Source organism: Symsagittifera roscoffensis, unplaced genomic scaffold (genome assembly GCF_963678635.1).
Source record: "Symsagittifera roscoffensis unplaced genomic scaffold, txSymRosc1.1 SCAFFOLD_501, whole genome shotgun sequence".
Classification (NCBI taxonomy): domain Eukaryota; kingdom Metazoa; phylum Xenacoelomorpha; order Acoela; family Convolutidae; genus Symsagittifera; species Symsagittifera roscoffensis.
In genome coordinates, this window is record NW_026971357.1 from 4,260 (window position 1) to 22,968 (window position 18,709).

The following is an 18,709-nucleotide window of genomic DNA, read 5'->3' on the forward strand; positions in this document are numbered from 1 at the left end:
ACCGATTAAAACCAACAAAAAGGCCTGGAAAGGTAATGTGACACCGGGTTGACCTCCATAAACCGAAAATGCTTATCTTAAATTTCCCCACACCGAAAAAGCTTGCCTGCATCAAACATTTGTATCATACATTTGATACAATTGCCTGCATCAAATGTATGGGAAAATGCTTATCATAAAATTTTCATACAATTTCAAAAAACCATTGAAAAAGATTCAATCTAGTTTCTCCGGCTATTTGAACCAAATACAACAGGCTGGTGATAAAAAATAACTACGTCTATTGTTTGTTTATCATACAATTTCCATATTTTTAGATAAACCGCTCAAACACCGTTCAAATCTTGTGCGGTTTTTGAGCGGTTTTTTTAGATAAACTGTTCAAAAACGGCTCGAACCGCTCATTTTGAAGCAAGATTTTGAGCGTAATTTTCTAAGAAAAACCGCTCGAACCGCTCAAATCTTGTTTCAAATTAGGTGAAAAAGTTCGACTCCGGCAGGCATTAATCCTCTGCTTCAAGTAACGCTATCGACGGACACGAGAATACTGAGGGGTTTAAGTGACTGTAGGCAAATTACGCACCAACGGTCAGTGCCGCACATTTCAATTTTGTGGAAAGACTTAAAAATTATAATCAGGTTGAATGAAGAACAGAGAAAGTATTCGCACACTTTAATTCACCATTGTTTTCGCATCCTGGCGCCTATGCGTGTTGAAAAAAAATTTGACAAGATAGCGAATTCTGAATTGCATTTGTTATACACAAAACGGGGGGGGGGAGCATTTTTGGTCTAAGGAGGATAAGCCAGGGTCCCAAGTTGGCCAAAATGGCAGTATTTAAAACCTCATAACCTTGCGAAAAATAACCACAGGTGAAATACTTCTTTTCAAGTTTAAGCCCGCGGACAACAAAACCTTCTTGTGCTCGGGACGGAAGAAAAAAACCACCCCCAGCACAAACATTACGTTTCTTTTCGTTACGGAAGTCGGAACAATAATCAGTGCGAGGCTTTATTGAACGCCATTAGTTTATTAACTCTCTCTATTTCATTTGTGTGGGTTGTTTGGCCTTCATTCAAATATTGGGTATTCACACGTTTCGCCCCTCACTCGTTTCGCCCCTCACACGTTTCGCCCCTTTTAATTCTAGTGGCACATTTCGTCCCACACACATTTGCCCCCAATAATTTACTGGCACATTTCGCACCTAAAATGTACAAAAAGAAAGCGGCGTTATCTAACTGAGTAAAAAGTTAGGGGCAAAATGTGCGAGGACGAAAGGTGTGAATTTATTAGGGGCGAAATGTGTGAGGGGCGAAATGTGTGCCCCCGGGTTGACCAAAAATGCATGTCCTACAAATTTCAATTATGAAAAAATGCTTATCATGCAATTTCGTACAATTCCATAGATACAGAAAACGTTAAGAGAACTCTAAGATAAGCATTTTTTCATATATGAAAATTGTAGGACAAGCATTTTTCATAAACCAAAAAATTGATTTTTGTATAATTTTTTTTTCTCGAAATTTTTGGGATGTGTTCGTGACCGAACACAAATGACTAAAACCATGGTGAACTCAAAACTAGAGTTCCCAAAGGGTTGATCGTCTGTCATTGACAAGGCATTGGAAACGACCTGAATTGTAAAAGTGACGTCTTCACTAATGATTTTCTGCAAGCAACGAACTTTTAAGTTTGGGCAAAAAGTTTCAAAGCTATTCATTTTTGGCCAGTAGATTTGAGATGGGCAAAATGTGTGTGGGGCAAAACGTGGGACATTTCAAATATTTTTCACCTGATTGAGGTCTTCTTTCGGCTTTCAACGATTTATTTTCTTTTTCCAGCTCTGATAATTTTCCCGGTTCCTGTTTAAGAGCGTCAAACTCTTTTAACTGCGTAGAGAGTTTTTCATCCGCAAGTTGTACTTTTCTCAAGAAATCCGATTTCTCATTCGAAAACTGAGTTTTCAGTTCATTAATTTCGGCAAACTGACTTTGTTTGTTGTCTTCTTTAATGATTAATTCTTCCTTTCCAAAGTGAATTTTTACCGAGCTTGGCTGATCTTTTGTCCGCGCCAAATCATCAGACGTTTTTTCAAGTTTTTGACTCACAAGATGTTTCTCCTGTGAAAATTTGAATGCGTTTTCCCTCAACTGATTGGAAAGTTTTTGAACTTGAGAGTCACTCGTTGTTCGACTTTTTTCTGACTCGTCTTTCAAATGTCTAATTTTTTCATTAATTTTCTGTTCAATGTTTAGCATTCGAGTTCGGAGGTCTGAAATTTTTCTATCCTTTGAGTTTTTCATTTCATCGATTTTTCCTCGCTGGCTATTTTGTTCATGTTCGAGTTTTTTTATCCAATACTCTTTATCACTTTCTAACTTCTCCAATTTCGAAAACGATAGCTGTTGTTCTTTTCCGAAATCTTTTTCAAGTTTCTGCAAGCTTCTCGTCAGATTGTTGCATTCCGTTTCTTTTTCGACGAATTTTCGCTGAAATTCACGGACTACAGAGTCGTTGTTTTTCGAATACTGCTCTTTAACTCGGCTCAGCTCTTCGAACAATTCTCTTTCTTTTATTTTGAAGCCGTTTTTGAGATCCAAGAATCTTTGCGAGTTTCTGTCGATGGATTGTTCTAACTCTGCTTTCAAAACTGAAATTTCTCTATCTTTTGAGTTTTTCATTTCATCGATTTTTCCTCGCTGGCTATTTTGTTCATGTTCGAGTTTTTTTCTCCAATACTCTCTCTCACTTTCTAACTTCTCCAATTTCGAAAACGATAGCTGTTGCTCTTTTCCGAAATCTATTTCAAGTTTCTGCAACCTTCTCATCAAGTTGTTGCATTCCGTTTCTTTTTCGACGAATTTTCGCTGAAATTCACGGACTACCGAGTCATTGCTTTTCGAATACTGCTCTTTAACTCGGCTCAGTTCTTCGTACAATTCTCTTTCTTTTATTTTGAAGCCGTTTTTAAGATCCAAGAATCTTTGCGAGTTTCTGTCGATGGATTGTTCTAACTCTGCTTTCAAAACTGAAATTTGGCCCTCTTTTTTCGTCAACTCTCGTTCAAAATTCAAGTCTCGTTCATCTCGTCTTGTGTTTAGCTCTTTCTCCATCGTGTTTAGCTCCTGTTGAGCTCGTTTCAAGTCGTCCTCTAAGCCATGTGACTTTCGTTCACTTTCGTTTTTCATGTACTCTAATTCGGATTTTTCCCTCAAAATGACCTGAAGTCGTTTTTTTGTGCTTTCAAGCTCCCGGTGAAGTTCTCTGAAATGACAATGCTCCCGGTAAATAATCAAACTAGAACCATGACATGTTGTCGAAGTTATCAGACAGCAAATCAAAAGTTTGGGAAAAAGGCTCTCAAATTTGACACATTGAGAAAAAAATATAGTTAGAACATAGAGGGAAAAATTCAACCATTGCAGGAGACCAAAAATATCATCAAAATGAACCCCATGATTTGAACCCAACAAATTTTTTGATGCCATAGTTTTTTTGAAACTTAAAATTTTGAATACCTGCTTGAGCTATTTTTCAGATCTTCACGATTGTCGATGGAATGTTGTAAATCTGCTTTCAAATCTGAAATTTGAACCTCTTTTTTCTTCAACTCTCTTTCAAATTTCAAGTCTCTTTCATCTCGAACAATATCATGTTTGTTCACGTAATTCTTCATTGTGTTTAGCTCTTTCTCCATAGTGTTTAGCTCCTGTTGAGCTCGTTTCAAGTCGTCTTCTAAGCCATGTGACTTTCGTTCACTTTCGTTTTTCATGTACTCTAAATCGGATTTTTCTCTCAAAATGATCTCTAGTCGTTTTTTTGTGCTTTCAAGCTCCCGGTGAAGTTCTCTGAAATGACAATGCTCCCGGTAAACAATCAAAGTAGAACCATGACATGTTGTCAAAGTTATCAGACAGAAATCAAAAGTTTGGGAAAAAAGGCTCTCAAATTCGACACATTAAGAAGAAAAACATAAAAAGAACAGAGTTGTTGAAAAAATTCAACCATTTCAAGAAGACCAAAAATATCATCAAAATGAACCCCATGATTGGAACCCAACAATTTTTTTGATGCCATGATTTTTTTGAAACTTTAACTTTGAATACCTGCTTGAGCTATTTTTCAAAACTTCACGATTGTCGTTGGAATGTTCTAATTCTGCTTTCAAATCTGAAATTTGCTCCTCTTTTTTCTCCAACTCTCGTTCAAATTTCAAGTCTCGTTCTTCTCGAACAAATTCAAGTTCGTTCACGTGTTTTTCCATTGTATTTAGCTCTTTCTTCATTGTGTTTAGCTCTTTCTCCATAGTGTTTAGCTCCTGTTGAGCTCGTTTCAAGTCGTCTTCTAAGCCATGTGACTTTCGTTCACTTTCGTTTTTCATGTACTCTAAATCGGATTTTTCTCTCAAAATGATCTGTAGTCGTTTTTTTGTGCTTTCAAGCTCCCGGTGAAGTTCTCTGAAATGACAATGCTCCCGGTAAACAATCAAACTAGAACCATGACATGTTGTCAAAGTTATCAGACAGAAATCAAAAGTTTGAGAAAAAAGGCTCTCAAATTCGACACATTAAAAAGAAAAACATAGACAAAACATAGTTGTTGAAAAAATTCAACCATTGCAAGGAGACCAAAAATATCATCAAAATGAACCCCATGATTGGAACCCAACAATTTTTTTGATGCCATACTTTTTTTGAAACTTTAACTTTGAATACCTGCTTGAGCTATTTTTAAAAACTTCACGATTGTCGATGGAATGTTCTAATTCTGCTTTCAAATCTGAAATTTGCTCCTCTTTTTTCTTCAACTCTCGTTCAAATTTGAAGTCTCTTTCATCTCGAACAATATCATGTTTGTTCACGTATTTCTTCATTGTGTTTAGCTCTTTCTCCATCGTGTTTAGCTCCTGTTGAGCTCGTTTCAAGTCGTCTTCTAAGCCATGTGACTTTCGTTCACTTTCGTTTTTCATGTACTCTAAATCGGATTTTTCTCTCAAAATGATCTGTAGTCGTTTTTTTGTGCTTTCAAGCTCCCGGTGAAGTTCTCTGAAATGACAATGCTCCCGGTAAACAATCAAACTAGAACCATGTTATGTTGTCAAAGTTATCAGACAGAAATCAAAAGTTTGGGAAAAAAAGCTCCAAAATTCGACACATTAAGAAGAAAAACATAAAAAGAACAGAGTTGTTGAAAAATTTCAACCATTGCAAGGAGACCAAAAATATCATCAAAATGAACCCCATGATTGGAACCCAACAATTTTTTGATGCCATGATTTTTTTGAAACTTTAACTTTGAATACCTGCTTGAGCTATTTTTCAAAAGTTCACGATTGTCGTTGGATCGTTCTAATTCTGCTTTCAAATCTGAAATTTGCTCCTTTTTTTTCTCCAACTCTCGTTCAAATTTCAAGTCTCGTTCTTCTCGAACAAATTCAAGTTCGTTCACGTGTTTTTCCATTGTATTTAGCTCTTTCTCCATTGTGTTTAGCTCTTTCTCCATCGTGTTTGGCTCCCATTGAGCTCGTTTCAAGTCGTCTTTCAAGCCATGTGACTTTCGTTCACTTTCGCTTCTCATGTAATCTAATTCGGATTTTTCCCTCAATATGACCTGAAGTTGTTCTTTTGTGCTTTCAAGCTCCCGGCGAAGTTCCCTGAAATGCCATTGCTCTCGGTGAAGTTCTCTGAAATGCCAATGCTCCCGGTAACCAATCAAACTAGAAACATGCCATATGTTTTTAAAGTTATCAGACAGCAAATCAAAAGTTTGTGAAAAAGGCTCTCGGATTTGACACATTAAAAAATTATAGACAGGACAGTTGGAAACCATCGCAAGGAGACCAAAAATATCATCAAAATAAACCCATGATTTGAACCCAACGATTTTTTTTGAAAATTTAACTTCTTATTACCAATAATATTGCCTGAGAGATTTTTGAATTTTCAAAATTAAATATGATGCCGTTTTTTTCATAATAATAACGTAATTTGGGAAAACAGGAACAATATATATTCAAATCAGTTTTTGAAACTACGCCCCTTTGGATTTGTACGTATCAATAAGTCTTTTGTTATAAGAAAGCAGAATTTATCTTCCCTTACCAAATATAGTTGATTTGAATTTAAACACTGAGCTAAAACTGCACTTAGCTAACAAAAGAAAAAGTTTTACCGCGTATCTTCAAAAAAGAGGTAAAGAGTTAAAAAAGAAAAAGGAAAAGTAATGAAAATTGAAAGATAAATAACAACTACAGGAATGAAACCTCAGTTCTCAAATATCAAGTTTTCCAGTTGAATGCCCAACACAATTGTGCCCTTGACGAATGTAGATACCATAGACAAGCAAAAACGAGCAAAAAAATCAAAATGCACAAAAATAAATGCTTGTAGTAGCTTTGAATAAAAGGCAAAGGCAACCAAGCTAACTTTGCAGGTAAAAAAATTGGCAATCATGAAACCAGTTTGTGTTTAACTAATGCATTTCAAAAATTTTACGAAATAAACGGAGCTGTAAAATATTTTGAAAAAAAAAGTTTGCAACGTACCGTTGTATGAGACAAATAGTTTTCTTCGGTTTCACTTGATAAAATAAACATGCATCAACTGTGTTAACTTATTAGTGATCAAATGCCTCTAAATATACAATTCAGTTTCCTAATTCAAAATTTCCTTCAATGGTAGCACCATTATTTGAGACTTAGGTTAGAAAAACAAAACGAATCCTTGTAGTATCACACTACTCTACGCATGTGTGAAAACAGAGAACACTCGTGCCGAAATTTGTCGTTGAAAGCAAAGAACCAGAAAAATAAAACTGGCCAGAAAACAAGGAACCAGAAAAGTTTTTGAAAAAATTTAACTTTTGAACTTAACAAATATATTTGAATTTATAGAAAGAAATTTGAATTTATATTGCGATTTTTGTGAACTTTTTGTTTTGTTTTTCGAACAAGAAACAAGGAGTTGAATTAGAAAAAAAACATGAGTCAAATTCCGAAAAATCAAATTTGAGCATGAACTAGTTATTTTTTTATCTCATAAAAAAATGAAAAAATGTCATCACGACCTAGATCAAAATAAGTGTCCTCAGTATGCTCATTGACGCAAATTGAAAAATCATTGAAATACTCATTGAAAAATCAAAACCATGACCGCAAAAATGGGTGATGTTTTAACTAGTTTAAATCACAAAATAAAAGTTTCAACCTTGTTTCAGTCAAAGTCGCAAAAAGAAAATATTTGACGTCAAAAATCTGAATTGAGTTGAAGACAAAATTTTTTTCTTTGAATGAATATCGCAAATTTTAAGTTAACTTCAGGAACAATTTTAAACGTACAAAAAAACTGTAATTTAGTAACAAATCAAATGCAAAAAAGTTGCTGAAATATAATCATGTTTGCTTCAAATGCGTCGTTTCACAAAATATCACAAACTTTTCAACCAATCTTACTTCGAGGAAAGTTGATGATCCTTTTTTGCCGATGCGTTTTCAATGCCACCCAGCACATATAAGTATCTTTGCTACGTTCATTGAAACTTTAAAAAAGTATTCATTTTATGATAAAGTGTTATTGACTTTGTGAAAGTTATATTAGGAAAAAAATGTTTCGAAATCAGTCATGGTTACTATAAAAATTTCTGAGCATTGAATCGATCAATTTTTCGAAGAAACAAACTCGCAGAAAATCATTTGGACTTTAAACACTCAATTTTTTTTTATTTCTGAATAGGTTCACGTAGAATTCACAAAATCACGTGGACAAAATCACCCGGACTTCATACAAATTTGTTTCTTTTTTTTTGTAGAGCTCTACCTACTGTAGAGTGATATCATCCTTCTTGATCTTGAACTCCTGCTCACTCTCGAAGCCCTGCAGGTCACTCTTCATTGACTTGTACTTGCCCTCCAACAGCATGTTCAACCTACACAAAAATTTTGTTGGTACAAATATTACAGTTGAGTCCTTCTAGAAAAAGCAAATGAAGGAAATGGGACCTGTCTGTTCCCGCAAAAGAACAAAAACGTGAGAAATCAAATCTAGACGCTGCGTCCGAAGATTCTAAGGCTGATAATTGTTTCTCAGGGAAATCGTCTATACTTCAAGGACTCAACTGTAATATTTGTACCAACAAAATTTTTTGTGTAGGTTGAACATGCTGTTGGAGGGCAAGTACAAGCCAATGAAGAGGGAACTGCATAGAGCAAAGAGTGACCTGCAGGGCTTCAAGAGTGAGCAGGAGTTCAAGATGAACAAGGATGATATCACTCTACAGCAGGTTTTCTCACGTTTTTGTTCTTTTGTGGGAACAAAAAGGTCCCATTTCCTTCACTTGCTTTTTGTAGGAACCCAATTATCACCTTGTAAATTTTGCGTGTTCAAATAGATTCTTAAAATTGTGCACTGAGATTCGTTACGCATGATTTCGGATTTTATTGCGAAGGAGAATTTTCAAAAGGTTGTAGAACCAGGCTGAATTGTGACTCATTTGATGTGGCTCACTTGCTGGGACTCATTTTTGCGATACAAAAAGAAAAAAACATTGTTTTTTTAATTGATAAAACAAATTAACAAAAAACCTTTTTTCTATGAAACTTACCGGAAATAATTTTTAAAGGTAATTTAAAAATAACTGATAAACACGTATAATTTTAGCGGACAGAAGCAAAAAAGCTTATATGCAGCTACCGAAATGAAATAATTTGGAAAACTGAAAAACCGAAGAAAATTTTTCTTCGAAATAATATCCTTTTAAAGATATTACTATTGAAAAGCAATTGCTGGCTCCATTATTGAAAATTATAATTTGATAGTAACTACCTAAATTTGAGAAGCATGAAAAAAATCCGAATTAGATTATGCTCAGATATCTCTAAGCTCGATATGTCAGCAAATCGATCTTGATCTTTTAGCCCTCTCCAGTTTTAGCAGTTTTAGCCCTCCCATAAGCATCTATTTTCAAATTGCTTCTATTTTGAGACAAGCATTTTTTCCAACAACCCCGAAAAAACTGCTGGACAGCCTTGGTGCGAAAATTTCATAAAGTGCTCGAAAACGGTATTTTTGACCTGTTTCGTTTTTCAATAATTAGTTTTAAAAACCTGAAGTGTGTACAACTGGTTTTTAAATTACCTCGTAATTTCTTTCGCCGAGTTGCGTCCAGATTCTCCCGCTTGTCGTAGCTGCACTTCCTGACTTTCCATCCGAATTTTCAATGACACTTTCTGGGCTCGCAACGCCGCGTTTTCCTGAAGCAATTTTGGTCTGGACTTATTAGACAAGGAGAAATCTTCAGCTGGCGGTGGAAAATCTTAATGAGAGTTTTCAAATTGGTGTGTTGTATAATGAGAATCATTCATTATTGAACAACATTAGCCGCACGTTTTTTAATCACAGCTTCATAGTTAACTCGAAAGCTCTTGAAAGTGTTCAAATGAGTAGTAATTTTGCGTACAAATAAGCGCCGACCAAAACAAAAATTAGTAAACATGTACTGTCTTTACATAAAATATCTTTGAAGCAATCAATCTAAAATTAGAGTTACAGCTCACATATTTATTTTTTTGGGGGGACGGTTCAGTCTGGTCTTTTGAGTTAGTTCCTTTTGACTATACTCATAGAGTTATTTCGGATAAGGTACATCATCTGCTCGTCACGCTATCTTATTTTCGGCCGGATAGATTCGCGCAAATTCTTAGTCTAATACCGGTATTAGTCTTACTCATATATCTCCTAGTCTCAAAAGATCTAGTGTATACTGGTTTATGCGAGTTAGTTTCCAGAAGGAGAACAACTGTATTCTAAGTTTACTTCAAATAGTTCTGGTGCTGAAACTACGAGTAGTTTGATCACTTACAAATAAGTGCAAATGTTAGAGATGAAATTTGATTAGTTAGTTAGGAATATTTTATAGAAATAGAGAATCAACTTTATAACCAAAATTAAATTATTGCTTAGAACTGGTTCCACCCATCTGGGGTTTAGAGAGTTTTTTTGGTTTTCAAATGTTTAATGTAGTGAAGGTTGGAGGATGTTAGTTTTTTTTTTGAAGTTGTGAGCATTGGCTTTTTGGGGAAGGAAGAAGTGTGGCCGTTTGCGTTGGACGGATGAAGATTCTCATGTTCGTATTTCTAGATGGGTTTCGTTGATCGTGGTATTTTTGGGAGATGATGTCAAGACTTCTGATCGATGCAATGAGGTATCGATTTTGTTAAGTTGAGGGCGAGACTAGGTGTAGCGTGAAGTTTGACTTTTTCGCGTAAAGTGCCAAGTGACTAGAATCTGTATGTGTAATCAATATCGAGATGGCCATTGATTTGATTCAATGGGTTTCAATTGCTGCGATGTTGAGTCCGTACTTTAATTCCTTTTAGTGTAGTGACTGTAGGCAGCAAATCGAGTAGTTTTGCCATTCCATAGTTGGAATGTGTTTGGGTTGTCAACTTCTTTGCTGCTCGTCTCTGCGGCTTTACGAAATCTATACTGCATTTACAGTTTAAACATATAAACTTCTTTGTTAAAGTTATTTTAGTTATGATTTATTTTTAATGGTCATCGCAAAAACTTTTTTATATTAATTCAGTTATTTTTAAGAGTCGCTCACCATTGAGTAACTATTGTCAAAAAAAAGAGTATGGGTCACAAAGCGTGCGTGTAGCACGGTTGGTTAGGCTGGCCATAGAGCATGCTCAGGACGTTCCTCTGGTGAACTAGACCAGGCGTAGGGTATAATTTTCTGGTCTCTTTGTATAAAGTCTCTTTTTGTTTCCTTTTTATGATTCGTTTTTCTCTTTTTTGTTTTGGTTGTGTCCTTTTCTCAAAAATCAATTCTTTTCGTTTTGGTTTATTTTTCGAGTTTTTTGGGTTTTACTCGCTTTTGGTAAGACCTGAAAGTGGTCTTCAAAAGAATAGTTTATCCATTTTTATTCTGGTTTTAATCTGGTCTGGGTACCGTTGGTTTTCCTTTCTTAGTCCTGCTATTATTTTGTGGTATTGTGACGTTAGTAAGCTGCGGTGGTTATTTTTGAGTTTTATTTTAGCTGCGTTGGTTATTCCTACAAATATCCTTCCAATAGGGTTAAAGGGAAGCTTGAACCGTGTGAAAACTAGTTAAAGTTAATATCATTGAAAGTTAAAACTTAAAACTCATTTTTTAAACAACCTTCGTGGGCGAGCTGTGCGATTGTGGAAAGAGTTTTATAAGCGAGTGAATGGTTCAAACGTATGAAAGAAGCGACATGTAAAAGGAATAGTACTCTTTTAATTTATCTGCAATTTACTACATTGAAATCATAATTTTACTGCTTTTGTTAAGTTTAGTTTTTGAATTTACTGCTTGGTAAAAAGAAGTTAATTGCATTGAGGATTGTTTGGGGAATTTGCTGCTGTTTGCGGGTGAATTTTACTGCTTTGGGGGTTGTTTGGAGAACTTACTGCTGTTTGGGGGTAAATTTTACTGCTTTTCAATTATACTGCGATTTGTTTATACGAGTTTTTGAAATTTCTACAAAAAAAAAAGAGTTTTTTTTTAAACATTTTTAAATTGTTTTTGTTTGTCTTAGATGCTTGTGCGATGAGATCTAAAAAGACAGTGAAACTTATAGAGAATGGTTAGTCGTGTTTTGAGAAGCATGAAAAAAAATCCGAATTAGACTATGCTCAGATATCTCTAAGCTCGATATGTCAGCAAATCGATCTTGATGTTTTAGCCTTCCCCAGTTTTATCAGTTTTAGCTCTTCCCTAAGCTTCTATTTTCAAATTGCTTCTATTTTGAGACAAGCATTTTTTTCAAAAATCCCAAAAAACTGCTGTACAGCCTTGAGAACAACTCATAATAATTTCGAGGAGCGCACACGCCCAAAAAAAACAAGATTTTTGGTGTGAAAATTTCAAAAAAAGCCCAAAAACAGCATTTTGACCTGTCTCGTTTTTCAATATTTAGTTTAAGAAATTTGAAGTGGTTACAACTGGTTTTTAATTTACCTTGTAATTTCTTTCGCGGAGTTTCCAGATTCTCTCGATTGTCGTAGCTGCACTTCCAGATTTTCCATCCGAATTTTCAACGACTCTTTCTCAGCTAGCAACACCGCAGTCTACTGAAACAATTTTGGTCTGGACTTATTGGACAAGGAGAAATCTTCAGCTGGCGGTGGAAAATCTTATTGAGAGTTTTCAAATTGGTGTGTTGTATAATGACAATCATTCGTTATTGAACAACATTAGCCGCACGTTTTTTAATCACAGCTTCATAGTTAACTCAAAAGCTCTTGAAAGTGTTCAAATGAGTAGTAATTTTGCGTACAAATAAGCGCCGATCAAAACAAAAATTAGTAAATATGTACTGTCTTTAAGTGTAAATGTTAGAGATGAAATATTATTAGTTAGTTAGGAATTGTTTGTAATCTCTTTTACCTTACGTTCAATTAATCCTTTACTATTTCTATAGCTTTAGTTTTTGCACCTGTCTTTCTGTTGTGTTGTTAAGTCTGAGTTTGTCAAGTCCCGCGGTATTTGGAGTTTTTTATTTCTTTTGTTGATATTTACTTCATCTTCCGACCATCGTTGTTTGTTGTGCATTGCTTCAGCGGGTAGGGGCGGCTTTGTAAGATTCTTGCGATCTAAACATGCATGTTTTGCATTCTCCCAATTCAAATTGTTAGGGGAACTACTAGTTGCTACGTTTGAGAAAGGTGTGTGTGGTGTAAGTCCCATGTGGGCCTCAAATGATGAAATTTTTGTTACGCTATGCAGTGTTTTGATAATTTCTGCTACATCTGAGGCGAGTTTGTATGGTGTATTTGTTTTGTCAATTCTCATGACCGCTAATCTACGCTCCAAGTTTGTCTCATTCTCTCAACTACCCCTATTGCTCTATGATCAACCACCGGTGCAAATAATAAGTTAATATTGTTTGTATGACAGAACAGTTGAAATTTTTCAACTCTAAATGTTTGTGCTTGACCACATCTTATCTTTCGGGGTAGCCTTTATTTGAAATGTATCGTTGCATAAATTAAATGGAAATATCCGCTAGTGTGTTTGTAACAACTTTTGCAATTGGAAATTGTGACCACTTATCTATTGCGACTGGAATACATGCGTCTCTATTTAGTTCATCCAGAAAAGGCCCTGCAAAATCTAATTGTACTTCCTCATTTGGTTCAACTACTGGTTCTATTTGGATGAATGTTTTTTTTCCGATGATGGGTTTCAAATGTTTACCTTGCCCGGTGCAGTGTTTGCAGTTTTGTGCCATCTGCACTATTGCCCGATGTATGTGAGGAAACCATACATGGTTACTGAGGTCCAGCATCGCTGCCGATCCTGGGTGTGTCAGATGCAGACTATTGAGCACTGTCTGTCTCAACAGTGTAGGGATGACTATTCTTTCGTAAATGAGTAAGCAAACCTCTCTGACATGGAATCTGTTTCTAATGTTGTACCAGTACTGGCCGTAGGAAGTCTTGATTGCTTCACAATCCCTCTTTTTGACAAAGTTGAGTAGAGCGCGAAGATTTCGATCTTTCCTGGTGGCTGCGGCGATGAATCGAACGCCCAATACTCGCTGTAGTCTTTGTCTAAACAATGGCGTGTCCTCCTCAGATTCCACCGTATTTGTAGCTTTCTCCGCCGTGGCGACCAGTTCTTCTGTTATCATTTCGTGACTGGTTTCCATCGTCGTGGAACCCATTATTGGTGGTTCGATGTTGTGTGTCTGTACTTCTTGTACGCAGATGTTCGAGTCTACACGGCTGACACAGATATCCGTGACTGTGCTTTTTTTGGGTGTTTGTGTAGAAGTTGTTGTATTTCGTGGTTCGGATGTAAATGTTTGTGTAGTTGCTGCTGTATTAGTCGATTGTGTTTGGGTCGATGTCGCTTTCATGTTGTAGTCTGAAGTGATCCGATCCGTTCTGTTTCCGGATGTATTCGTAGTTGTGAAGGTGATCTTCGGGATATTTGACTTTTTACTGATATTGATCTCCTTAGCCGATAGTGCCTCTCTGGCGTCCCGTACGGGCGTAGCTGTTTGTTTGGTGTGCTCTTGCTGTGATGAATTTTGTACTTCAGGTTATCCTTTCTTTCCCTTGATGGGAGATCTTTTATGCCATCTGGGGTCCGAAAGGCTTTCTTCCCTATTTGATGAGCCCTGCCAGTTTTCCGTTGATTCGTTTCGTCCTCTTGTCTCTGATGATTGAAGCTCCGTTGGGATGAATCCTCCTTTAAATCCTCTGGTATCTTTACGGCTGATCGCTGCGTTGTTTTGTCCTTAAAATGAAATTTTATAGACAAAACATTTTCTGTTTGTTTGGTATTGAGATCGTTTGGATCGGTAGAGAGTTGACTGGTTTAATATCAAAGTTGACTGGTTTAATAGCAGGATGTTTGATATCAAAGTTAAAGGGAATAATCGGTCAATCCAATGTGTGAGCCGGCTTTGACTTGTTTTTGATCGTTCGCTTGCGTTTAAAGCGCTGATTAAAGCTTGATGATCAGCGATGACGGTAAAATGTTTACCATATAAATAGTATTTTAAATGTTCGATTGCCCACACGACCCCTAAAAGTTCAAGTTCATTAAAAGAATATTTTCCTCTTATGAGTTCAGAAAACTTGATGCATACGCTCAGGCAACCCAGCATTCTGGTGAAAATTGTTCAAGCGCAGCTCCTACTCCCGTAGTTGAAGCATCGCATAAGATGCGAGTATCGAGATGTTGATCAAAGTGTTTGTTTTTTGTTTTCTCCGATACCATTTTTAGTATGTTTTTAAAAATTGTGTTATTTTCTGTGGACCATTCAAGTGATATGTTATTCTCTGTCTTTTTAGGAATGGGCGTAATGCAGCAGCGGTTTTATGCCAATTTTGAGATGTACAGTGTGAGTTGATGTATGGAACCCATAAAATTTTTTAATTGTTTAAAAGCTTTTGGTGGTGATAGTCTTTAAATAGCCTCAGTCTTTTTGAGAAAAAATGATTTTGTTCCCTCACTATTAACAGTAAATCCTAGCCACTCAACTTGTCTGCATGGAAAGTTACATTTATCCGATGATATCGCCAAATTTTCCTCGTCTAATTTTTTCAGAACTGATTGCAACTTTTGTTTGTGTGTATCCAACGATCCTTTCGTGACAATTAAAATATCGTTCTAATAACCGTAAGTGTTCGTGAAATTTGTAAAAATTAAGTCGATCGCTTTTTTGAAATTCAGCTGGCATATCCGTCAGGCCATAAAACCCTGTTTGGAATTGATAAGTTTCAGTAGCGATACCCCCAATAAGCCTAAAGCTGCATTAGTCTTTGGTTGTTTTATCCAACTGGATTTGTAAATATGCGTAACGAAGGTCGAGTGTTGAGAAAAGTGTTTGTTTGGATTTGTCTGATTTTACCATCTCCGCGATATTTTCCAAAAATAGTTCAATGTTAGGCATTTGAGATTTGTTTTTCTGGATGAATTTTTTGATTTTCTTAGAATCTAACGCGATTTTGACTGTTTGATCCTTTTTTACTGTGATTACAATTGGACTAATAAATTGTCGGTCCGAGCATTTATCTAGTTTGATGATTTGATTTTGATCCATCAATTGGCTTAGTTCCCCTTCAAATCTATCCTATAAGTATACCGGAATATGTCGACCTTTCTGTTGTATTGGCATGAAATCTTGACTGAATTGAGTTTTCATCATGTAATTTTTTGAGTTTCCAATATGTATGCATAGTTGTTGGAAAATATCTTTGACCCATTGTTTAATTTACGGATCCGATTCTTCTTGTTCGCGTAAATTCAATACATTTTGTTTGTGTTTTTCTTGTATTAACTTGACACCGATTTGTGGTAGAATGTTGCGTCCAATGATATTGGCTTTTTGATCATCAACAATGATGAACGGAGCTGATTGAATTTTCCAGCCTCGTGATTTGATTGTTAAAATCAATCGTCCTTTCGGGTTTGTTGTTTCACCACTATAACAAGCCAGGTTTCTTGCTGTGTCGTCTGTGGGATACACTTGAATAATGCTGATCTATCGTTTTGTTGAATGCGTCATGCGGTTTTTTCATTCAAAAACGACGTTGGACGTACTGAGTCAGCGATAGCGAAGAATTCTTCTGAATTTGTTTTTAGTTTCACAATATGGTCATACAGATCATCTTCCGAGAGGAGATTTGTATTTTTGATCTCAAATGATTCAGCGATTGCCATAACCGAGAATTTGTCTATTTGATATTCATCCCATTTGTTATTTGATGTAAACTCGGCAAAAGCCACCAGATCGCTTTCGGTTTCAAGGCTTTCTGTTTCTATTTCTTCCTGTTCTTCGTCCTGCCGGGTTCCTAAATAATTAACGTTTGTAGATCTGCAAAAATTTGCAAAACGACTTCGTTTCGCACATTTTGAACAAATTTTATCTTTCGCCGGGCAAGATTGCAGGTGATTCTGATTGTATATGTTTCCGCATTTGTAACATTGTTTTGAATTATTTAAAATGTTATTTTTTGTTGTCCTCTTGTGTTTTGTGATCCGCGCAGATATGGTCCTCCGCGGAAACCGCCTCGACCTCTTTGTGAGTTTTGGTTATTCGCAGAATTATATCGACCACCCCGAGTGTTTATATAATGTATTGGTTCTTGTTTTGGTGTAGTTTGTCCCCCGAATGGGTTTATTTTCATAGTACGACTATGTTCAATTCCTTTACTCTTACTCGAATGCATCTTGTGGGGTCCGTGTTTGTGCTAACAAATCTTCTGCGATTTTTTCGTTGTGCATGGGTGCTGTAAACATGTCCCTAACCCATTCATCTTCTCTGTTTCCACAATCAGCCCGTGAGGCTAAATCGACGAGATCTGCATAAAAATTTTCCAGACTTTCCGACTTCTTTTGTTTACGGAAAATAAAATTATATCTCTCAAACGCTACAGTTCTGTTAGTAACCAAGATATCTTCTTAGGTAATTTCTGTTGAGCTTGTTTTTGACCCTCGGCTACCAGACAGAGAAAGAGGTAACTCTGGACTCTTGCGCCTGCTTCGTCCCATCTGTATGAGTTGCAAAGTACTCCTTTCTCCCGTGCTTTTATGACGTGATTCTCCCAATCAAATCGTTTCTCTTGATTGCGCATCGCGTGTTCGACGAGTGTTGGTCTGGCTCTCAATAAATTCCGTATCTCGATCCCATCCTTTGCGAATACAGTCATCTCCAATATACCTGCCCACTTTGTCCATTCTAGTGGTGGTTCGGCCGACGCTCTCTCCCAAAATGGGTTAGTATTCAGTGGGTTTTTGGAATATCCTGCTGGCTGCGCCCTGTCATACCGGAGGGTATGATATTCTAATCCTTGAATCCGAATGGATCGAGAAACCTTATTTCTAAAACGGAGCGATATAAAACGAATAGTTGACAGATAACATTAATTCAACTCTGTTTCGTATTTCAATTAGAGTTCGTCCACTCTGTCTATCAAGGTCAAGTGAGCAGCCGTCTAGGCGTTTAGCATAAGATTATTAGTAATATGAATAACATACATATAAGGGTGGTTTTTCGATCCAGACCGGATGACACAGAAGCTGCCGATATCTGAGTGTTTAGAAAACATATTTTCCGAAACTCCAGCTTAAATGTTTCGGAAGAAAAAACCTTACCTGAAAAAATCACCATTTCAGTTTTATTATCGTTTTATGAATTCAGTAAGGCCGTTGAACATCTTTCAGGCCATTTTTCAAAAGAAAATCAGTTCGAGAACAATGACTCTATTAAATCAAATTTGTTGAAGGATTAAACTTGTCAGATAAAACAAAAACTTCTTCGAATATTGAACAGCATTACACTTTTTTTCTCTTATATGTTAGAAAACGGATAGTTGGTGCTTCAAAAGAATTGAACAGTATGACAGTTTGAACTGAAATTCTGACCCGCAAGGTTACCAAATTCAGGATTACCAAAGTTCGCAAAAAGTATTTTCGTACGGACTATAACCTCTATTTCATATGCGCAATAGCCTTAGAATTGCAGTTCAATTCAGAATTGCAGTTTTTGGTGGCTTTAATATTTCCCTCATTTCGGTTGGGATTAAATTCAGCAGCAGTTGCATTTCGATTGCTGGGTAAAATCTAATATAGCAGTTTGCAGCAACCCCAATTTGAGTTTGCAACATTTTCACCTCTATCAAGTCTCTTTCCAACTGCCTTTAACAATACATACCTGCGCAAAAAGGACCTATTTTAACCAGCGCGGCGATATAAAACAATGTTTAGTAGAACAAGCTATATAGTAGAACAAATCGGCGAATAAATAGCTATTTATTTCCAGGGTCTAGGACAACAAGCCGAAGGGACTTCAAGCCGAAGGGACTTCAGGCCGAAATTTAAACTTTGCAAGCACCTCAAATCATTATTTTTTCATCTGTAAAACGTTGCTTGTCAAAATCATAGGCTATTTTACTCCATAATAAGCGTTATTTATGACAATGAATCACTTGGGATTGGCATCCGTTAATAATATCAGCCTGTTTTTGAAATGCATAAATTATAGACAAGAAAATTACCTTCAACCGTGTTTTATTTTTCAACTTTCCTAAACATCATTTGGAGGCTTAAATTTAATGAAAACGCTAATAATTACCGAATAAAGATCATGAAATTGAGAAATTCTTCGAAAAAATTTTCAAATTAATCATATTTCATGACTTGGAGAGAGAATTTTCGGCTTGAAGT

At 36.2% G+C, this 18,709-nt stretch overlaps 1 protein-coding gene across 1 annotated transcript; it reads right to left on the reverse strand.

Moving 5' to 3' along the window:
- Window positions 1-1,796: 1,796 nt before the first annotated feature.
- LOC134856328 (chromosome partition protein Smc-like) lies at window positions 1,797-17,193 on the reverse strand (the record flags this gene model as incomplete). Its single annotated transcript, XM_063872690.1, has 10 exons — window positions 16,977-17,193; window positions 16,085-16,335; window positions 13,296-14,051; window positions 9,136-9,251; window positions 7,823-7,927; window positions 5,307-5,687; window positions 4,720-5,049; window positions 4,111-4,461; window positions 3,523-3,852; window positions 1,797-3,268 (listed from the first exon to the last, which is right to left on the reverse strand). Coding segments are annotated over exons 1-10 (4,309 nt in total), but the record flags the coding sequence as incomplete, so codon positions are not given.
- Window positions 17,194-18,709: the final 1,516 nt, after the last annotated feature.